The following is a 23,429-nucleotide window of genomic DNA, read 5'->3' on the forward strand; positions in this document are numbered from 1 at the left end:
AGCCAGGGTGGCCTGTGGTCCATGGTGATGGGAATTGCAGCCCTGCAACATCTGGAAGGCATTAGGACGGGGAAGGCGGCTGAGATGAATGAGCAAAGGGTGAGGGGAATGACCATTCTAGGTCTTTTTGTTCTCATGTCATCTACGTTGCCCCACAAGGTTTGTCTGCCCCATCAGTACAGCCCATACAGTTGACCCTTGGGTGCACCACTGGCCAGCTATATGAACTGTGCAGATGGGCAGACAAACCCACGCCTTCTGCAATGGCAGATGTAAAAACTTTGCAAGGACTCGTGGCATTGAAGCAAGGTCTTGATTTTGGTGAGTTCAGTTCTCTACTCTTAAATTTCTTTCTCTAGAAGGACATTGACAAAGAATGGACCAAGCAGGACTGTGATGGCTCAGGAGCAAGAAACAACTCTCCCTACCTTCCTCTACAGCGGAGGAGCCACAGTTTCTACAAAGACAAAAGGACTGACCACTGGACAGCGGTAGGTTCTCTTCTTCTTCTGTGATCTTTTTTCAGGCCTGCAGATCTAGTTGCATAAATGTGGTACGCTGAAGGTCTCAGAGCTTCACTGCCCACAGAATGGTTTACACACTTTGCTATGAGTGCAGATGTGCTTTCCCCCCTGCCTTGCTCTTTTCTGTAGCCTTGTTCAACCAAGGTTTCATGGTCTAGAATCGGCCAGTGACTTGCCTAAGCTACAGTGCGCCAGTCCTTTCTCTGAGGCAGCCAGAGTCTCCCTTAGATCACTGGATTGCCTCTAAAAGTGGCTACTTAGTGATCTGGTGATATATCACGATGTTGAAAACCAGATATTGCCCAGCCCTATTGTTGACTCGGCGTGATTGGTTGGGATGGGGGAGAATATGCCATAAGTTTAGAAGAGGGGATCAAGCTCAACTAAGTTGCTAGCAAAGGAGACATGAGCAAGTGAAACAAGGTGTTCTTTGCTCTGCTGATAAAAGCATACTTTAGTGTTGAGCCATCCGGTAGACAGATTTACTTGGTACTTTCCCCTCCTATTCATAGATGTAGAGAATATCCCCACCCCAAACGTTGTGAAATATGCAATTTATTTTGAACCTTTCTCTTCCAAAAAAAAAGAAGAAGTGCAGAATAGGTTTTAGTTTGAAAATATCTAAAAAGTAAAGAGACTTCCAAAAACCAAAAGGCAATCGGAAGTTTTCTGCTGGCTACTTTGAATTGGCACTATCTAGAAACCCTCTTGAGAGTGGGAATACTGGACCTAAGAAACAGTCTTTTACTCAAAGGCAAGACTTACCGTAGTGAGCCTGCTGTAATCTTAAAGGCTACTGCAGCAGCTCCTCATTTGTGGAATATGATATGATAGCCATGTTCAAATATATTAAAGGATGCCATATAGAGGAGGGAGAAAGGTTGTTTTCTGCTGCTCCAGAGAAGCGGACACAGAGCAATGGATTTAAACTACAAAAAAGAAGATTCCACCTAAACATTAGGAAGAACTTCCTGACAGCAAGAGCTGTTCGACAGTGGAATTTGCTGCCAAGGAGTGTGGTGGAGTCTCCTTCTTTGGAGGTCTTTAAGCAGAGGCTTGACAGCCATCTGTCAAGAATGCTTTGATGGTGTTTCCTGCTTGGCAGGGGGTTGGACTGGATGGCCCTTGTGGTCTCTTCCAACTATTTGATTCTATGAATGCCTGTGGGAGACTCACCTGGCTCATTCATTGCCTACCTTTAGGCACCAGGCAAAAACGTTTCTCTTCAACCAGGCCTTGGGCTGATTAACATTCTGTAGCTTTTTAAAGCTTTTTGAGTTTGACCAAACTGCGGGAGGCAGTGGAAGACAGGAGTGCCTGGCATGCTATGGTCCATGGGGTCACGAAGAGTCGGACATGACTAAATGACTAAACAACAACAAGCTTTTTAAATGTTTTTGTGGGAGTGAGATTATTGGTTTGTTTTTGTCTTTGTTATGTATTTTGTATTTTCATTTTGTATTTTTCTGTTGTGAACTGCCCTAGGATCTTTGGATGAAGGGCAGTATATAAATTTAATAATAAATAAATAAAGGTTTTGTGAGTTGTTGTAACTCCCTAATTGGATGCATGAGGTGAAATTAAGAGGCAAGTATTTGAAAATAATGGCCAGAATGTCTGCAATCAATGCCATTCCTTCTCCATTACCTTATTGAAACTGACCATGGTGCAGAACTCATTTGAAACAGGCGCCTGTCCCAGAAAAGGGGCTAAAGCATATTAAATGTTGTGGCTGGGAATGATATCTCACTGTGTGAGACGCAAGTGTTGCTTCATATTCCTTTCAGCCCAGGCCCTCATTTGTCCAGTCAGACTTCTGGATATACGTACTAACTTGATCCCTACTGCCTCTCAGAGTTGATTGCTTTCCCTTTCTGAATTATGTGTTTGGTTTTTGAATTCCGAAGTGCTAGTGCACAAACTGCAGAGGTAGAAGTTGTTGTTATTTGGTGCTGCTGCTGTTCAGCATTGATGAAAGAACAGAAAGAGTGCCTGGTGGATTATGGGAGGCTGGTGACAATAGTAAACTGCCGGTTAAGTGCTTATCCTTGAGGAGGGAAGCTTTTCAGAGTTGTGCCTGCAAACAGGAAATTCAAACGTGTGCTTTAAATCAAATCTTTGCAGATCGCCTGGGTGTTCAACTCCACCATGTGGTGACTGAAAGGATTGCTGTGTTTAGAAAATTGTATGCTTGTTTCAGCAGCTGCTAGCAGTGGAGTACTAAGAGCGGGGAAGTTGTGCTCCCTAACTTTGGGAGGTGGGGGACTCTTGTCATGTCCATGTTATGATATCCGTGCATGTGCAAGAGATTGGGGAGTGCTTTTTAGGATCCAGTCTCGGGGCGGGGGGGGGGGTGGTGCCTGTAAACTTTAGTGAGTAGCAAACTTTAGTTCTTTTCTGTAACAATGTTTCATAAGTATATTCTGTACTTGTGTATTCAATCGCTTGTCCTATAAAATGTTGATTTTCGGCCTCGCCCATGTTGTGAACATTATGTTCTGTCCCTTTAAAAACTTAGTATATATACTGAAGATGGAGCATGCCTTACAGCAGTTTTTCTCTTAAATAACATCCAAGTATAATATCATTAAGGCAAAATTTGGCCTCAATATTTGCACTGATTCAGCATTAGAATTATACTTTGTATCTTTGGTTTCAATCTTTCTCCCTCAAAATACTTCTCGGCCTTGCCCATGTTAAGTAATAATATGGCAAGCCCCTTTAAGAGGTCTTTTACTATTGAGTATGTGAGGGATCAGCCTTCAGCATTCTTTGCCAAACATTAGATCAGGCATCCCCAAACTGCGGCCCTCCAGATGTTTTGGCCTACAACTCCCATGATCCCTAGCTAACAGGACCAGTGGTCAGGGATGATAGGAATTGTAGTCCAAAACATCTGGAGGGCTGAAGTTTGGGGATGCCTGCATTAGATCATGGAGCTCTCACAGCCCAGACCTTTAGTTTTTCAGAAAGCTATATAGCTTAATTAGAATCCCTTGTTTGCCTGCGTTTCAGGCCTTGAGAGTGCAAAATCTGAGTTGCCTTACCCTTTATCAGTGAATGTGTTTATACAGCCCAGGCTTTGAGTTTTTCAGAAAGCTACATAGCTTAATTTGAACCCTTTTTTGCCTGCACTTCAGGCTTTGAATATGCGAAGTCGGAGTTTCCGCACCCTTTATCTTTGAAGAATGTTTATTTAAAGTATAGTTTTTTCAATTTCCTTCTGAGAAAACTGTTAATCGCAGTGAAACGAGGTTGTAGCCGGCATCCCATCAAGGCTTTGATTGTTTTCATAAATTAATTCTATATCAGTTATTTCTAATAGTTTTCTGATAATCCTTAGTTCTTTATCTCTTATTTGATTACCTCTTGTTTCAGGGAATTTCAGGGAATTTCACGGTATTATTGTTTCTGTTATATTTGGTTTCTGTAAATTTAGTGGGCATTATTATTGTCCTGCGAGGTTGCCTTAAAATATACCCAGCAACCCTTGGAGCTTCATGTTAACAGGGGAAGACCAGGAACACTTGTTGTCTGATAACTTGTCTGTGATTATCAACCTTCTTGTGGCAGAGCTCTGGTGTGCCTTGGTGGAATCCCAGTTTGAAAAGCTAGGAGACAATATAAAATCTGGCTCACTGTCTTCTAAGTGAATCAATCTCTCATCTGGTAGTGAGATTCTTACTAATGGGGAGACAAGGTATGTTTGCATTGTGTTCTCAGAGATGCCTGCATTGGGTTGTGCTCGGTGTTTGTCAGTCCTAAATGGTGCCACCACACTGGCTTTTCAACATTTTATCCATTCATTCTGGGCAAGGTACCCATTTTTGTTCCCTTTAAAGCCTTATTGCTCAAGTGTGTGTGTGTGTGTGTGTGTGTGTGTGTGTGTATAAGAAAAGAACCCACCTTTTTAAGCAACAGGTTGAGCCAAACCCTTGAAATGTCACCCAATTTCAATTTTTTTAAAAAATGTTCTTAATAACAATATGAAATTCCATCTCCTTACATTAATGGGTAATGACAAGGGGGTGATTTGGGTTTTTTGTTTTCATCATAATGTTGTACTATTGCTGAAAAGGGAAATAATGAGATTATGATTATTTTTATATCTTCTGAAAAGGGAACAAGAGTATCTGTAGGAGAGAGGTGAATACAGGAAACTGTCCTCCCCACTGCAGCTTCCCTAATCTCTGACCATTGGCCATGCTGCCTGCGGCCGACAAAATCCGGAGGGGCACAGACAATGCACAAGGCATTTCACTCAAAGGTTTCTTGGTTTTCATTTGTGTGCTCCAACCTGTGCCCTCAGATGGTGTGAGCTCTCCCATTCTTGCTTCAGTACACCAAGTGCACAATTGTCTTTTCCCTGTGAACCCAGCACTGCTCACTGGGATTGGCTGGTGGAAGTAGATGACTTCAATCACAGCAGGGCTTAATCTTTGTGGGAGTCCAGATTTCCTCACGCTAATCCCAGCCCTGGAAAGGGGTAATCTGTGTCAGATAGGCAATTCTGCCTTTTGCAATGCCCCCCCCCCAGTCTTACCTGCAAACTCTTGCTTCCACACAGCCCTCCCCACATCCACTGATGTCAGATGAAGGCCTCCTGGGTGGGGGGGCGGGGGGGGCTCCTGCTCAGCTGATGTTGCAAGAACTGCTGCTTAACATAGTCCTGGGTGCTGATTTACAGCACTTACATTCAGGTAAGCAGGGGGGGCTGCTGGCAGTGCTTGGGTTACCCAGCAAGGCAGACTTGAGCATTTGCTTAGGGCACCAGCAAAGCAGGGACACCCCAAAAAATGGCGATTTTTTTTTAAAAAAAGAACTTAACATTTGATATTTAAGAAAAAGTGTTGAAGTCATCATTATCATGGGGAAAATGAGAACACTCTTCCCCCCCTTTCCCATTCTCTTTTCATTACTCATCTGCACCTACATTAACCAGGGTTACGTCTTACTAATGTAGGTTGAAATAATAAGAGGAAATCAGATCATCTCATGTGTTTATTTCATGGTTTAGTATTGCTTTTATTTTGAGTTACATATTTGGGGGCAGAATCTTTCCAGTGCTAAGGGCCTCTCAAGGTCTTCATCTGGGCCTGGCTGCCCTTACTCAGAAGTAAGCCCCATTGAGGAGTAGGGCAAGGCTCCCAGGGTTAAGCAGGTTGCAGTCTGTGACTCAAAGAAGTGTGGGCAGCAGCATCTTGACCTCCCTTTCGCCTCTTCCTCTTCTCCTATGCCTGAGGTCTTGAGAGGTGGCAAAGCTCTTCTCTTCCTCCTCCTCCCAGCCTTTGCTTAGGAAGCCGCACGCAGAGGAACACAGAGCAGCTGATGAATAATTTGTAGAGTTTACTGCTGGTTCTTAGTTTGCGAGTGCTGCTGGTCATCAGAGGAGCGCAGGACTATTCCATGCTCTAGAATAGTTTTATCCCCTTCTTTAATTCGAAAAGTGTTTTTATGCTAAGCTTGTTCCTCTCCCCCACCCCTTTTGTGGTCTGCAGCTCAGGGGAAATGAGGTCAGTCAGCCACAAAGCAAGGGCTGCTCCTTTTGCCATATAATGCAGCCTGTATCCGCTCAACAGACCTTTTTCAGAAAAAGAGGTTTTGGTCACAAGTATAATTGGCAATGGAAATTGCAGCTTCCCTCCCGCTGATGATTTTATAGCACTTGTTGGTTAATGTAAATGGGCTTGGAAGTGGCTTTAGCACCAGCAGCCCCACCTCTTAAAGGGACAGATGGCGCACAGATCCATTCCTCCTATTGAGCAGCTCTCTGAATTATTCATGGTGCCTTTAATTGGGCTGATATGCTTATGGCTTTCTACTAAAGAGCAAAACAAACGGAGGTGGGGAGCACACTTTCTTTCCATCTTCTGGTGAGAATGGAGTATTATTACTGCCCAAACGTGCTGAAGTCCTTACGGTCTCTCTGGGTGAGTAGAACATCTGCCTCTTGCTCATATTCTCGGCATTGGGGTGCACTTGCTTTCCTGTTAAGTATATCTGTCCATGGCTTTGAGACCTGTTTGTCAGGGAGGGAGGGCAATTGGTGTCTCTTGGTTAGGAGCAGGAGGGGAAGGTCATGTTCATTTGAAAAGAGACACCTGAAAATATTTTAATCATGGTAGGATAATAAAAGATGACAGCATAGATCTGTGGCTTGTATATGGGACTGGGATCCTAACTCCATTTGGTGAGACAAGTACCAAACAGAGCAGCCATGCTGGCTGGGGCTGATGGCAGCTGTCAAAAACATCGGGAGGATAGCGGTTTGGCCACCATAGTTCATGCATTAGAATCATAGAGTTGGAAGAGACCACCAGGGCCATCCAGTCCAACCCCCTGCCAAGCAGGAAACACCATCAAAGCATTCTTGACATATGGCTGTCAAGCCTCTGCTTGAAGACCTCCAAAGAAGGAGACTCCACCACACTCCTTGGCAGCAAATTCCACTGCCGAACAGCTCTTAATTACATCAAGACTGGATCACTGCAATGCACTCTGTGTGGGGCTTCCCTTGCGCTTGATTGGGAAGCTGCCATTAGTGCAGCACAATTGCTGACAGCCGTGAGACCTTGTCCGCATATCACGCCTGTGCTCAGAGATCGGCAGTGGCTGCCAAGTTCAAGGTGTTACTATTAGCCTTATTGAATTGGGGACACTTTACCCCAAAGATGCCCCCTCAACTGCTTCCATCTGCGGAATGGAATGGGCGCTGTTACAGGATACAGGTACATCATACATGTCCCATATTTGTAAGAAATTGATATTTTAGTCTGGGAGTGCCCACACTTTGGAGCTCCCTGCCAGGGGCCTTCGCTGTCCTCTTTTCAGCACCTGCTAAAAAGAAGTTTGTTTAACCAAACCTGCCCTGACATGTGCTTTAATCTGGTTTTAACTTATCACTGATTTCAATTATTTGCATGTTTTAAGTAGCTGTTTTTACTGATAATCTTACTGTTTTATTCTTTTTGTAAAGCTCTTTGGGTTTTTTTTTTTTAACAATCAAGCGGCATATAAAAAATAAACAGTAGGTTGAGGAAGGCAGATCTAGTTCTATTCTTAGTGGCCTTCAAAGGGCAGAAAAATATTTATTCCCCCATTGCTTCTTCCCAGCCCCCACCCCTTACACAGAAATGTCAGAGTCTGCTACAATTAGAAATGTAATCTGGAGTGGGGTATTCAGTCTTTGGGCCTAGTAAAACTCCTTGAGAAAATTTGCTCTGCAAGTACTTCCAGAACTATTGTCAAAGGTTGGCATGGGCGGGCATTTGCTCTCACCCCAGCAAGAGGCACCTGCTCTTCTTCACCCTCTTCACCAGCTTGCTTGCTCACCCATGGGGAAAGGAGGGTTGCTCTGTGGCTCTGTCTGCCTGGCAAGGAAGCAGGTGGTTGGAATGAAGAGGAATGAGGGCAGGAGCAGGAGCAGCCTAAGGCCATAGACTCATTGTGGGAGGGGACCCCATGGAAGGGGGTTTGCCTTAGGCAAGGGCCCTCCAAAATCGGGGCAGGCACTTGCTGTCTCAGAGTTCCTGACCGTCAGCCAACCATCTTCCTGACTAACACCACATTTTCCTGTTAGGGATACATGTTAGGCTTGGGCACACCTTGCACCAAACACTGGTGCTAGTGTTTGTATGAAAGGGTGTACATTTGTTGTTTGTACAGCTCAGCTGTTGTGCACACAGGAACGCAGGTGAAACACCCGCTGAGTACTATGGCAGAACAACATTGTTAGTAGTTTGCTTTCTCTTTCCCATTATCTGGGGAACCATGTGTCACTTTGCCTGCTTCTAGTGATTGGGTGACTGGAGGTGGTAAGTTGCACCCAGGTTACAAATTAAAGGGAGAAAAACTATTCCTTTGGCATTGTCTGAAGGGTATCTTGTGTGCTGAAAAATAGGAAGGAAACCAAAGTGGAGACAGTGGTCAAATGACCTGGATGAATTTTCTAATCATTATGTCGAACTTGCCTCCTCACCCCCTTCACGCCTTGGCCTGCCTCTAGCACAGTGGTTCCCATTGGGGGGGCACTGCCCCCTCAGTTCCACAAACTCATCCCCAGTGCCCCCTGCCCTACCCTATAAAAATAGAGCAGTAGAGCTTAAAATACAAAGTGAGGAAGGTGTAGCTTGGTCAGTTGTAAATAAGTGGTTGATGTATTTGTTGGGTGGCCCCTGCGGGGGGCCCTGCAGTGACTCCACCACACTCCTTTGCAGCAAATTCCACTGTTGAACAGCTCTTAATGTTTAGGTGGAATCTTCTTTCTTGTAGTTTGAATCCATTGCTCCATGTCCACTTCTCTGGAGCAGCAGAAAACAACCATTCTCCCTCTTCTATATTTAAACATGGCTATCATATCACCCCTTAACCTTCTCTTCTCCAGGTTAAACATACCCAGCTCCCTAAGCTCATAAGGCATTGTTTCCAAGCCTTTGACTATTTTGGTTGCCCTCCTCTGGACACGTTCCAGCTTGTCAGTATCCTTCTGAGCTCAAGCTTAACCCTTGCTGCTCCTGTGAACTTCCTGGCTCTCTAGCCTTACTCCGACAGCTCTCCCCTCATTATCTCCCTCCCCCTCGGGCATAACGTTCTCTTCTCCCCCCCCCCCCGGTTCCCCTCTGGGGAACTGGAAGCCAATAGTTATCTCTCGCTTGGATTACTGCAATGTGCTCTATGTGGGGCTACCTTTGAAGGTGACCCAGAAACTATAACTAATCCAGAATGTGGCAGCTAGCCTGGTGACCGGGAGCGGCTACATTGGGTCCCAGTACCTTTCCAAGCACAATTCAAAGTGTTGGTGCTGACATTTAAAGCCCTAAACAGCCTCAGTCCAGTATACCTGAAGGAGCGTCTCCACTCCCATCTTTCTGAGGTCCAGTGCCGAGGACCCTCTGGCGGTTCCCTTGCTGCAGGAAGTCAAGTTACAGGGAACCAGGCAGAGGGCCTTCTCGGTAGTGGCACCCGCCCTTCCACCAGATGTCAAAGAGAAAAACATCTACCAAACTTTTATAAGACATCTGAAGGCAGCCCTGTTTAGGGAAGCTTTTAATGTTTAACACATGGGCGGGGTATAAATAATAAATTATTGTTATTATTATTAGCCCTCAGATGGGGCAAAGGGGAGAAAGTTAGCCCTGGGGTGGATCTAGAAAGCCTTGGCATGAATAAGAGGAGAATGGGAAGGAGACACTTGACCAATAGAGTGTGAGACAAGAGGGACTGACAAGAGAAACCCAGCCAGATGGGCAGGGTATAAATAATAAGTTGTTGTTTAATAATAATAATAATAATAATAATAATAAGTTGTTGTTTGAATTACACCATGGCAAGTCATGGGATGTGGGTGCTCCTACTCTGCTCCTACTCTGCCTCTCCTTACAGTGGGACAGGGAATTCTTAGTGACTGAAGTAGGGAGGGATGAACCTCCCACATCCTTGCTGGGCCTCTTCTTTGAGTTTGTTGGCAGTTATATCAGACTGATTTATATAGTGAATTTACATCCTGCCACTCAGAAAACATTCTTCACAAGACAGAAAACACAAGTGTATGCTTGGTTTATAGAACATCAGTTTAGAAATACATAATTTAAAACAACCATTGAGACAGTTTTGGTTTTACTTGATGCAAAGGGTGAGTTTCTGTTCTGCTCAATCTCTGTGAATTTATCACCTGGACCCTGCACTATAGAATTAAAATAAAAGCTGCACCCCACAGTTCAGCAACATGCTCACCTGAGTGTGTGTCTGGGAACACTTGCACACCCAACAACGCGAAAAGGAAAGATCCAGTAGTAGTCTACTGCGGCACAGATACTTCCATTGGATCAGACTTGCTTGTTTCTAATGTTAGCAGCCTCTTCCTGCGACAAAAAGGAAATGTGCCCCTTTGCCTCAGCATTATCCAGGTCCCAGTCGAGGTGTGTATGTGTTTTGCTTCACTCTTTCCCTGCCCACCAGGGAGGTAAGGAAGCTGTTTCACTGGCATTGCTGCTCAGGTTTGGTCTGAAGGAGAGGAAGCCCTGCCTTGGGGCTCCCTAGGAGAGAGATGGCCTCAGCTGGTATCCTCCTCTGCGCTGCCTTTTTGTGGCCCATGTGGGTTTCTGTTGCATGTGGGATATATATAGATACAGATATATACACACGCACACACACACACAGATGCTTTTTATTAACTTATTATAACAGCATGCACTCACACAACACACTTAGAAAACAAGCTACAAGAGAAAACACAAAATAAATCATAAACATATATCCATAAATCTGCACATGGACTTTTGTTATCCAATCTTTAGTTCTTCATTCTATTCTAATAGACTTCCTTCCTCCTAAACTTTTAAACTGTTTCTTTTTCATTTCATCTTTTCTACCCTTCTCCATATGTTGCACTGTATTTGTAAACCATATTTTGTTTTGCAAAAATTATTTGAAGCAAGTCCAGGTTTTAATTTGAGGGCACTATTTTTTAAAAAATAATCTCTGTACCTTCCCCACTCTTATTGAAATTGCACCCGTCATTTTTGCCAAGTCAAGGTAATCAAATAATCTCTCTTGCCACTCTTTTTTGTTGGTACTGTTTCACTTCTCCAGTTTTTTGCAATTAGCATTCTTGCTGCGGATGTTGTGTAAAGGAATATTCTCTTATTTTCATTTGCGATATCTGAATCTACTATGCCCAATAGAAATGCTTCTGTTTTTTTTTTACAAAGGTTTGTTTAAATATTTTTTCCAACTCCTCATATACCGTGTCCCAGAAGCTCTTCATTTTGTTACAGGTCCACCACATATAAAGTAATGACCCCTCTGATTGATTACACCTCCAGCACATTTTAGATTTTGTTTTATACATTTTGGATATTTTGGCAGGTGTTATATACCACCTATAAAACATCTTGAGAAAAATTTCCTTTTTCAAGCCGTGAATCTCCCGTCCTTATTCCATAATTTTCCCCAGGCCTATAATTGAATATTTTTGCCTAGGTCCATTGCCCAGTTAATCATTATTTCCTTTACTTGCTCATCTTTAACCTCCCATTCTAAAAGAATTCTAGAAATTACTTTTTTTCTTGTTTTGTATTAATTCCTTGTCTAGTGTTGACTCGTCTCTTGCAAAACCTTTTTTATTATCTATTCTAAACACCTCATTTAACTGATGGCATTGAATCCATCCTGTCAGGTGATATTTTATTTCCTCAAATTTTTTCAGTTTCAGTTTATTACCTTCTTCCTCTAAGAGATCGTTATATGCGGCCCCTAGCGCTTCCACGTTCTTCCTTTTGACTGCTATAGCCTCCAGAGGGGAGACCCACCGAGGGGTTTTGGGTTCTAGTAATTCTTTGTATTTCTCTCGTACTCTATATAAAGGCTTTCTTATGATATGACTGAGGAATCCTTTTCATATCCGAAGTATGCATGCCACCCGTAGCGATTGTCAAACTCTTCTAATTATGGTATTATTCCCCCCAAAAACTGGTGTTATGAGTCATCATTGCCAAAACAATATGACACCTCTAAACACTCCTTTTTCTGGTTATTTGGCTATAATTCTTGATAGAATATAGATAATTGAACAAACCTTGTTGCATTACATTCTTCATTAAATTACCTTTCCATTTATATATAATTTTATGGTATTACTCCAAAAGAAAGTGGTGTTATGAACCATCAAACCTTGGAAATACACTTTCTCCAAAAAGTTTCCACAATTTTGGCCACTAGTGTAGTTTGTTTTTAACACACCCATAATAGTTTTGACGTGAGGGTTCATAAAATAGAACTAGCAGACCTCTCCTGGCCTGCATGTTTTCAGTTTTCCTTGGAAATGAGCTCTGATCAAGGTGGCCTTTTGGAAAAACTGAAATTGTGTGTGTGTGTGTGATAGCTGCCAAGTCTCCCGTTTCCCCCAGGAAACCCCTGTTTTTAAAGCCGTTTCCCACTGTCATCCCAAATGGTGAAATATCCCGTAATAACCCCAGATTTCTTCCGGTGCCACTCTGCCCATGTCTGGGCACTGGAAATTGGGCAGTACCGGCACCGGACGTTGCTTCTATGCAGGTCTGGACATGCGTAGAAACGAATTCCTGTGCCGGCGCTGCTGATCCCGTATTTTTCTAACCTATGGCAACTGTGGGTGTGGGTGGGTGCGCGCGCGTGCACACACACACACACACACACACACAGACACTTCTTGCATGTTTATGGCTATATCCATTGCTAGTCATGCTCAGAGGAGATCCACTGAAATTAATAGACATGATTAATGTAATTTCAGTAGATCTACTTTGAGTATAACTCAGTTGGATACATTCTTCGTAAGTAGAATGAAGCCACTGTAATAAACAGCCATGAGCAAATGATGATACCTTGTGCCAGGGGCGTAGCAAAGGGGGGGTGATGGGGGCAGGCCGCCCCAGGTGCCACCCGGGGGGGGCGACACTTGGTGCGCCCCTCCCTGGTCAGCCCCTCGCCTCCGCCCGCACATGTGCATTCCGTAGAAGCACAGTCCGCCCAGGCGCCGCACCTGGTACCAGCTGGGCTAAGAACTCCACTGCCTTGTGCAATGTTTTTTAAATGGTTGCAAGCTGAAGCACATGTTAGAATAATGGAATACAGGCACACTGTCCAGGTGCTCTCTCCTTTGCCCTGTTGCAGGAATTTATGTATAGATTGGGGGGGTTGCCCCTCCCAGCAGATATCATGCACATGCAGCCCACTACCAAAATCAGCACAATCACTTTTGTGACTTTTGTGATTTGTCCCCACAAAACCCTTCATCACAGTTTCTTCCTATCTATTCAAAGGGCCTCTGCTGCACAATACCAAATGTAACAATTCACTGATATATGTATCTATGTCCTGGCTCACTGGGAAAACTTCAGAAATTCATATACTGTAGACATGTGAGCTCAGCTACTCAGCAGCAGCCCCTCTGCTTGAGTGGATAATCCCTGGCATCCTGATACCATTCCAGAAAGAACAAACCCAGATGGTGGTTAACTTGGCTGGGAAACAGGGAAATGTAAATATCTCTTTTGTTAAAAATGATGGGTGTTTGGTGGAGGGAAGGGGAGGCATGGATGCTCAAAATTCTGCCACCACACCTCCCCTTTCATGATGTAACCATGATGTGTTAGTGATGTAGTTTGGGGGTGTATAACATGGGGATTACAAGCTAATAAAAGTTTGGGTTCTCCTTTGTACGGGGCTTCCATCCTGTTTCACCTTGTGGCAGGTGGGAGTCCTGTCGAGACAGTCTTCAATAAAGACCAAGCCTACTGGCTGCTGTTTTGCTCTGGTATTCCTGGCTGGTGTCCTTGTCTTTTGTCCAAGGGAGCCCTCAGATTTCTCCGTTAACAGCCCCCCCCCCAACACACATACACACAGTTGGTTGTTCCCAGGTGCTCATCTCACAAAATGGCTCTTGCCACGCAGCTGTCATGATGGCTTCTGGATGAGCTCCTGCTTTGACTCAGGGCTCTTCCCTGGCAGGGCGGGAATTCTTTGAATGCTATTCAGGCAGCTCCCCTAGTGCTGCTGTGCGCCCCCTTGAGGTTCTCCCCATCATCCCTTCACCTTGAACGCATCTGCACACATAATGTTCCACGGCAGTGTGGGATTGCCAGCTGGTGGGAGGAACAACCAAACTGCGGTTGAGAATGTCTTCCTTGGTGGCCAAATTTCCTTTTTTGGCCCTTAAGCGTCGTAAGGTTAAAATTGACAGCGCCAACATGGGTCTAAATGTATAGCGTAATTTATTGTCGGTTTCAGTTTTAAGTTTTTTAGATGTTTAGATGTTAAATGTCTAGATGTTTTAAATTTTGTATTATTTCTGACTGACGGTCGAATAAAATTGAATTGAATTGAAAATGGTGTTTATGCTGTTGGTTTAAATATTAACTGAGGCAGTTTCTAGCTCAGTTTGCTCAAGAGAATTCCGGCCAGCTGCTGTGCAGAGTCCTTTAACCCTGCTGATGACCTTGCCACCTTTTTCTGTTCTGCTTCCTAGTCTTTTCTGAGTAAGTTCAGCTAGCAAATGGCTCCAGTCAGTGGTTTCAGAGAGGCTGCTAGTGAGATGGGAAAATGGATCTCTGGCTTTTCTTGCTTCGGCCCAGCTGCTTGAGCTGATGAGGGCTTTTTGCTTTTGTTCCTTTAGAAAGATGGCTAACTGGGAGATATGCTGGAGGTTTGCAAAAAGAAGCACAGGGTGGAGAAAGTGGGCAGAAAACCTTTGCTCCCCCTTGTACATTACTGGAACTCGGGAGGGGGCAGGGTGTCACTCAGTGAAATGGATTCAGGACAGGCAAAATAAGTGACTTCTTCGCAGTATTTGCTGCCACTAAGTACAGCAATGGCCATACTTTAAAAAGAGGATTAGACAGATATTCTGAGGACCCAAGTCTGTGGGTGGATATTACACAGGAGAATCACTGAATGGGACCTCCAGGGCCAGCTGAAGTATTCTTTGGAATGCCAGTTGTGTGAAGAAGGGGCAAACGGAAGGAGGCAGGCGGCTTGGATGTTTTATGCCTCCTTGGGAAAGGCTGCAGGGATGCAGGGAGCGTTGTAAGTAGAGTAAGTCTCTCGATTTTCACAGTGGAACTGTTGTTTCCAGTTCAGGTCATTTATTTCAGTAATCTGATTTCAGGTCCCTGAATCAACTTTCAATGTTTTTTCACTCTGCCTTTGGGGCAGTGCTGTAAACAGCAATATATAGGAGGCACTGTGTGACTCTTGTTGACACAGAAGGAGATGAAAACTTTCAAACACCTGTTCTCTTGGGAAGATGATCAGTGGAAACCCCTGACTATTTTTAAACTGTCTCTGACAAGGCCAGCTGGCTCAAATGAAGTAATATTTCTAATGAACATGCACCATAATGGCTGTGGAATGTATGGTCGCTGCAGCCTTACAAGGGAAAGCCCAAGAAGCGGCCACAAAATGCCCTGAAGCCTGGAGTCACCCAGCCCAATAAAGGGGTATGAGAAAGGCACACCTCGGCAGCTGTCTTGGATTTTGCCAAGACTTCCATTCCAAATTGAGCTGGAGATGGAGCATGCTGTAGCACACATTCCAACACAAACACAACAGTTTTCAGAAAAGAAGAGGAGGGGAAAGGTGTTCCTTATGCATTCCTAATTCTCTCCAGAGGGGTAGCCCTGCTAGTCTATTGCAACAAAAGTAACAGTGCCTTATTGAACTTTAAAGGTAAAGGGACCCCTGACTGTTAGGTCCAGTCGTGGACGACTCTGGGGTTGCGGCGCTCATCTCTCTTTACTGGCCGAGGGAGTCGTCGTACAGCTTCCGGGTCATGTGGCCAGCATGATTAAGCCGCTTCTGGTGAACCAGAGCAGCGCACGGAAATGCCGTTTACCTTCCCACCTATTGCACTTTGAGGTGTTTTCGAACTGCTAGGTTGGCAGGAGCAGGGACCGAGCAACGGGACCAATAAATTTATTATGGGATGGACCAGAGTCCACTTCATCATATGCATGAGGTCGTTCCCTACCTTAGTGGGTCGGAAGTGGATATGGGGCAGGCATACACACGAATGTACAGACACACATGCACCTCTGGTTGTAAGGGGAGAGGAAGTGTAAGTTCTGTGGTCAGAGGGAAGTGTGTACCAGCCAACAGGATTATAGCTTAAATGCATATAAAATGGTTACATTTACCATTCACATAGCACTGGGGGTGAGGATACAAACATCCTAGAATGGATCAGCTGATTTGACATCTGTAGTATCTTGATTCACATAACACAATGTTACCTCTTTGCCAGTACTAGAACACTTTTGTCGCCCATCTATGTGAGAGTAGTTGGTCACCCATTGCTTCAACATTTCCTCTTTTGGGTGCTTCTTCAGTGTCCTTCATGTCAAGATTTCTTTGAGCATTTTTATCAAGGGGACAATGGCACACCCCCAGTACTAAATTACTCTTGGGGCCTGGCATTGTCACCCACAACAATTCTGTAGAAGAGTCTGCCTGTTTTTGGGTTTCTAGCCAAGTGGATTCAGTACCCTCTTTGGCATACAAAGCAATATTGTGTGTGTGTGTGTGTGTGTGTGTGTGTGTGTGTGTGTGTGTGTGTGTGGAGAGGGGGGGCTATTGTGGGGTTGTTTTTATTTTTTATTATGTATTTTGTTATTTTATATATTGATTTTATTCTGTGAACCGCCCTGAGACCCCTGGGTATAGGGTGGTATATAAATTCATTCAATCAGTCAGTCAATCAATCAATCAATCAATCAATCAATACCAGTATGTTCTTCCCTATCTTTCCTGTAGAGTTTATATCCAGCGATAACTGTGTTTCACTGGTTCTCTCCATTCCACCTGGAATATATTTTAAAAATGTGCAAGGCTTGTGTCCCATCATACATCAGTATCCTAAGTGCTGCTTAAGAATGTCATTTACTATTTTTATTACAAAAATATCACAGAGCAAGTAAAGCATAAAAAATTGAACTCATACATTGCACATATTTACCCCAGTTGTACAACAGGTTTTCAGCTTATTTTGGAGCAATGTACAGTGATACCTTGGTTTAAGAACAGCCCTGTTTACGAACTATTCAGTATACGAACTCTGCAAAACTGGAAGTAGTGTTCCAGTTAGCGAACTTTACCTTGGTCTACGAGCAGAAGCCAAATAGTGGAAGGGCACCGTTGGCGGGAGTCCACATTAGGGAAAGCGCGCCTCGGTTTAAGAACGGATTTGGTTTAAGAACGCACTTCTGGAACGGATTAAGTTTGTAAACCGATATGCCACTGTATAGGAGGCATTGGATGGGATGTTATTTCCAATTTTGTCATTCAAAAAATTCATAAATAAAGCCTGCCTTTCAGTAAGTTTCTTCGCTTAAAACATATATTTATGACATGTAAATGTGACTGTGATGTGGAGTGAAGAGAACAGCCACTGGCCGTGGGGAGGGGAGGCCTTGGAACTTTTATTTCTGAAATGAAGATGTTGCAGACATGCTGCCTTCCATTCTGGCTGATGTTTCTCTTTGCTTTTAATGCAGCAATAAATTGCCCCTTTTGAGAGTGTGATGAATATGAGCTTGTCATGGATGCTTTAGTTGAGATTCCTGCATTGCAGGGGGTTGGACTACATGACATTGTGGATACCTTCCAATGTTACAAATCTGTGATTCAAGAGCATAAAATGTTAACAGGCACTGAAACCTCCCATCAGGGCCGTCTTAAGCGCCCCTGGCGCTGTGGTGCGCCGGATCTCTCCGGCGCCCTCCCGCCCCGTTTCCCAGCGGGATGGGCGGGCGGGCAGGCACAGCGCGATCTCTCCGGCGCCCTCCCACCCCGTTTCCCAGCGCGGTGGGCAGGTGGATGCAGCGCGCAGCTGCGCGGCGGACCGGCGGACTGGCCGGCCTGCGGGCGGGCGCAGCTCGCGGCGCCCTCCTGGCAGGCTGGCGCCGTGGTGCCCTGTACCACCCAGCCTGCACATAGGGCCGGCCCTGCCTCCCATTCCCTCTCTTTAACTGCAGAGACCTCTGGAGACAGGAGGGGGAGTTTGTTGCCCACTCTGCTGAGGTGGTGGTGGGGTTGGTGATGACAAATAATGACTGCCTAAAAAGCCAACACAAAATCTTTGTACCACTGGATGAAACTTTTGCATGACCTAGTATACCGAATGCCCTTAAACAGAGTGCATTATGTGTCACACATCATGTTCTTACGTTTTGGTCATGCGTCCTATTTGCTGCCAAATTAATATAATATTTTAGGATTACTGTCCTCAAGGTCCATCAAGAAGGTGCCCCCAAGTGCTATAGCATCCCACCTGCTGAGGTTGCTGCTTCTCTAAATTAGGATTGAGCTGCAAATATCTCGTTCTTTGCAGGGGGCGGTGGCTGTTTCTGTTCTCCTTCTACAAGCTTCCATTTCCTGCTTCTGGAACACCACTGTTTGCAAATGTTCCCCTTACATTATTGTGCATATTTCACTTAAGAATAAAACTGAATTTTCTGCTGCTTGCTTTTATTTATGGCTAATAATCTCCTGTTGACACCCACCCCCAATCTGACACACACATTTTCAGATATTTGCTTAGAATGTATTGCTTGAAGGAGATATTGTATGAAATGCTCAATGCGTTTAAAATGAGAGAGCTCAGGGTGTGGTGCTCTCATGAAGAAAACAATGGAATGATGACTGCTACAAAAAGGTTCACCAGCCTGATAGTTCCTGATAGTTACAGCTTTGAACAAGTGGCAGAAAGCTTCACCCCTCCTCCTCCTCCACCTCCTCCTCCTCTTTCGGGGAAAACCAGATATCCTTTTGGGAATGTTGCAGGAATGGAGGTGCCTAATAGGTCACAAATTATAATGATCAAAGCTGGTTTGTAACTTCAGTGACGTGGTTGCTCCTTTTGTGGGAGTTTTTGAAGAGCAAAAAAGAGAACATATTTGCTGACTTCTGCTTTTAACTATGGATCTCTATGATGACCCATCATGAAAAAGAGGGCATGGAGTCCTGGGAAAAGAGGACACATGGCAACCCTAGTTTTGTATAGAATGAGACCATCTTGATTGATTTTGATTTTTTTTTTACTGAGGATGCAGAACTAAACTCTGCTACCTACAAGGTTATCCAAAGCTGATTTAAAGCTTTGCACCCCAAGCTTTTTTTGCACCCCAAGTCTTCCCCCTCAAACATTTCATTTAAGACAGTAAGAAGAGCCTTCTGGATCAGATCAACTGCCCATCTTGTCCAGTATCCTGTTCTCACAGTGCTAACCAGATGCTTGCAGGAAACCCACAAGCAGGATCTACATACAAGAGCAGCCCTCTCCCCATAGAAGCGTTGCTGCTTCCAACTGTGGAGGCTAGTGATCAAAGATAGCTCTCTCCTCCGTGAATTTGTCTGATCCTCTTTCAAAGCCATCTAAGTGGGTGGCCATCACTGCCTCTTGTGGGAGGGAGTTCCGTAGTTCAACTATCCTCCACTTGAGATTTTTCCCTCCTTTATGCTTCCAGAAGAGCCTATATAACCCAAGATAACATTGGAACATGAGAGGACCCTTGGAAGAAGCCTTCTTGCCCTGTTGGTGCAGGTTGAGGAGTTCGTGAGCCTCCAGTTGCTGTTGGACTCCCCGCTCCCCAGCCCATGGTCTGTCATGGAGGGAGTCTCATTCTCCCTGGAGGAGGGGCTCCCGGATTCAGCTCTGTCACTTGACAGAGGCGCAGGTATCCTTGGTGGCTAGGAGTGCCATTTGCTAGCTTCAGCTACGGCCATTCCTTGGTCAAAATAGTGTAACTACCCTTGTCCGTGGATTGGAGACCTTATGGTCAGATTACTGCAATGTGCTCCTCTATGTGGGGCTCCCCTTGAGGCTGGTCCAGAGACTGCAGGTGTAGCGGCTCAGTTGCTGGTGAGGTCTCACAACCTCCAACAAAGCACCTTATTGTGGGACTTGCTCTAGCTGCCAATTGCTATTTGACAAAGTTCAAGAGGTTGGCCCTATACGGCTCAGGGGAAGGTTTCTCGAAGGAGCACCATATCTTTCATATAACCAGTATGGTCTGCGGGAGCTCAGAGGAAGGCTTCTCCTGTGGCTGCTGCCCCTGCTTTCATGAAACAATTGAATGCCTTTTTGTTCTGACAAGTTTTCCTAGCTGAACGAATTGATTTTGGCCATAGGTGTTTTCTTTGTATAGTTTTTAAATTAATTTGCTGTTTTTAACTGTTTTCTTATGTTTTGTGCAACACCTTGAGACATATTTGTGAAAGGTGGTGGTGCTAACAACAATAACAACAACAGAAGATCTGGCCAGAAAACTGCTCATGAACAGAGTGTAGTCAGAAACCCGCCTTGAACAGTATGCAAACTTATTAATTCAAATAATAGGTGTTTCAAGGAGTTAGCTATTCATCAGGAGGCAGTTCCTTAGGTTAATATTGCCAAAAGGAGTTTCTGATTCCTATAATAGTAACTGGTGGTTCTATTCAAGAAACAATTTGGGATTTTTATGACTTAGAAGCAGGCAACAAATGTATTGATCTATTAGTTTCTGATTGGAGGTGCTGCCCTTTTGGTGTGTCCAGTCTATGTTCCCTGAAGGAACCACTATGACTTAACATATTAAGTAAACTTCAACTGACCATGCAGACACTGAATAACTTTGTTTATTTCTGGAATCTTTTCATACAATTTATGTTTGGCTAACCTTGATTGACTAGCATTTTGTCTTCACAGCAGCTATTTTTTAATGGGGATAGGTTGTTTGCTTTGCTCTTTTTGTAGTAGCTTGCAAGCTCCAGGTGAAACTAGGGGAGAACATCAGATGACCAAACAAACAAACAAACAATTGCTCCCAGTCAACAGAAGGGGGGGGGATTTGCTTTGTAGAGCACTCTGGGTGAGCGGTTTTAGGCCCCCACTGGCTGTTGCTGAAGGGAGGCTTTCCGAGAAGCCCAGGTGGCGTCTCTTCTGGTGTGCAGGCAAGGGTTAACGATTGCCCAGGTTCCACGTGATGAGATGCAAACTGAATCATTCCAAGGGATCTCGCCTGCCCAGTCACCAGGCAGATGCTGTTCCCCTTGGTTGCCATGACAACCAGGGCTGTACTCTAATCAAGCCCAGCCCCTGCAGCAGCAGTTCTATCTCATTCATTGTTTTCCTTCCTGTTGCAGAGGAGGGGAGAGGAGGAACCGGGTGCCTGTAAGTGGGGAGGAGGCCACCGCCTGGAGCCCTTTCTGCCTAAAGTTGCTCTCAGAGTCTCCCTGAGCGAGATACCCCTCCACTTGCAAACACCCAGGTGGCCGCGCTATGGCAGCCAGCAGCATTTCTGGAGGGAGCCTTCTAGTGGCGCCCAGGTGGAGAGGAGTGCTTTGAGGAAGCCTGCCTTTCTGCTGCCTCCCCTGGAACGAGCAGCAATCACTCCCTCTCAAGCTCTCCGTCTCTAGAACATCCCGCCCCACAGAAGCCTCTTCCGGAGCCAGAGAGCCATGCAAAAGACTTTCCGGAGGCTGTGAGTCAGGCAAGCTGGGTCTCGAAGGTAGCCTGCTTCACATCGTTCTCCCCATCTTGGAACTGACGGGGCTCTAGAAATTAAGGCATGTGCTGGTCGTGGCGATGCCAGAGATTAAAACGGACCTCTGACAGTGTGGGGGCTTCTGTGGCCTTTGAAGGATTGGCTTCCTTGTGAATGGGTCAAAGGCTACCTTCGGAACTTCATTCTCTGTGCTGCTGCCTCAGAAGCCCACCAGGCCAGAAGGGGAAGGAGGAGGAAGAGGAGAGGAGGTGCTTTTCTAGGATTCTCAACTCGGAAATTGCCGAACTGGCCTATGGAAGGGAGTTCCCTGAGGCTGTGTGGGAATGAGAAAGAAGACCGTTCTGCTGGCAAAGCAAGCTCTGGATTTCTGTTCTTCGTGTGCTTGATATGCCAGATGCATTTTTACTGGGTGAATTTGGTTCATTGAGGCATCCACAACCGAGGAATAAAAATACTTGATTTTTTAAAAAAACTTCACCCCACCCTCACCCCACCCCCGTGCTCCTTTTTCCCGTTTTTTCTTTTTGTCACTAGATTTACAAGAGTGTTTAGTAGTTTTTTGCTCCCCGGGCAGCTCTGGTTTCATATTAGGGGGAAGTAAATTTCTCAGTCTGTCTCTCCCCCCGCAAGCCCACCCACCTTTTTGGGTGTCGTGGAGCGATGGATTACCTTGGAGACAAGCTGACGGTGGCGCAGAGCCACATGACCCACTGGGTGGGCTCCGTGCGAAGGTCCTTGCAAGAGGCGCTGAATTTAGTCACAACTGCAGTTGTCCATGAACGAACAAGTGGGGTGGGGGAAAGCAGAGCCCCTTTCAAGCGCACCTCCTCCTTCAGGCACTTTGCATCCCGGAGCAGAGAGTCCTTCCGCAGGTTCTCCGTGCGCAGTCAGCAAAGGCTTTCCTCTCTGAGGAAGAGGCAAGCCAGCTCGGAGCAGCCTGACCTTGTAAGCACCCTTTTAAGCTGCCGGTGGGTGATAGGAACTGAGCCAGGGGGGGTTGCATTCTAGGCTGGTAACCCTGCTACGGTTTGTGTGCTTGCAAATGGATCTTGGTTTAGTTTTAAGAAGGAAAAAAGCCTCCTGTTGTTTATCATTTTAGCCTTGTTGGGTGTTTCTTTCAGATCTTTTAGCCTTCATTGTCCCAAAGGTACTTGGGCAACAGGGCGATTGGTCTGTGGCTCATTTCTTCTTGAAATAACTCAAAGGTGTAAGACATGGGGCATGGGGCTAAAAAGAAAGCACTCCCAAGGTCAGTTGCTTGGAGCTTGGTCCTAAATAAATGTCTACTCCTCTGTTCTGCAATGTTGTTTCCCTAATTCTAAACTTTGAAGGGGGGACAAGGAAGGAACAGCTGGAAACACTCTGCAAATGCTCCAGGGTGCTTCCTCTGATGAGGGCTTTGAACCAGAGCTTGGGGAATAGTATTTGGGGTGAAGCCTGACTTCCCCTTCCTCCCATTAAGTCCCTGACTGACCCTGGCCAGGTCCAAGATCAACATGCTCCCTCGGCCACTCTTTCTGAGGGCCCTGTGGCAAAACACAAAAGAGCTGTGTTTGGCTTTTTTGTTCTCTCAGTGGATAATGTAACACCTGGGTGCCTGTCTGTGGTCGTGGGCTAAGTCCCTGCTGGGGAGCCATGTAAAAGGTTTCTTGTACAGTGGTACCTCGGGTTACAAACGCGAGACATGCCGCGCCGCTGCTGATCCTGGATTTTTCTTACTGGGAGTTGGAGGGTATGCTCCAGAACAAATTAAACTTCCCTTAAAATCTAACCAGGTCAATGAGGGTGCAGGGGTGCGAGTGTGAGCCTTGCAGTTGCATAGTGCACACACACAAGGGCTTCCTGAAGAAATCATTGTTTGCTGCCTTGTTCAGTCCCAGCATAATGC

At 45.3% G+C, this 23,429-nt stretch overlaps 1 protein-coding gene and 1 long non-coding RNA gene across 13 annotated transcripts in view; one reads left to right on the plus strand and one right to left on the minus strand.

Moving 5' to 3' along the window:
• The window catches only part of KIAA1671 (KIAA1671 ortholog), an 84,981-nt gene that overhangs the window by 26,251 nt on the left and 35,301 nt on the right, over positions 1–23,429 (plus strand). For 8 of the 12 annotated variants that reach the window (XR_015946641.1, XM_088655770.1, XM_088655773.1 and 5 more), the window contains one exon: positions 360–491. Coding sequence is in view for 11 of the 12 variants with exons in the window: in XM_088655770.1 (XP_088511896.1) it covers positions 360–491 (132 nt within the window). In the remaining variant the exon portion in view is untranslated. Of the gene's footprint in view, positions 1–359; positions 492–16,679; positions 22,487–23,429 lie in introns of those variants that run through there. The other 4 variants (XM_060282107.2, XM_088655777.1, XM_088655779.1 and 1 more) reach the window with 1 other exon arrangement.
• On the minus strand, positions 5,508–22,344 carry LOC148683743 (uncharacterized). The gene is made up of 3 exons (XR_015946642.1): positions 22,211–22,344; positions 10,257–10,624; positions 5,508–5,849 (listed from the first exon to the last, which is right to left on the minus strand). It is a non-coding gene; the product is annotated as an uncharacterized LOC148683743 (long non-coding RNA).

This window comes from Zootoca vivipara, chromosome 12, assembly GCF_965207765.1.
Source record: "Zootoca vivipara chromosome 12, rZooViv2.hap1.1, whole genome shotgun sequence".
In the NCBI taxonomy this organism is placed as follows: Eukaryota; Metazoa; Chordata; class Lepidosauria; order Squamata; family Lacertidae; genus Zootoca; species Zootoca vivipara.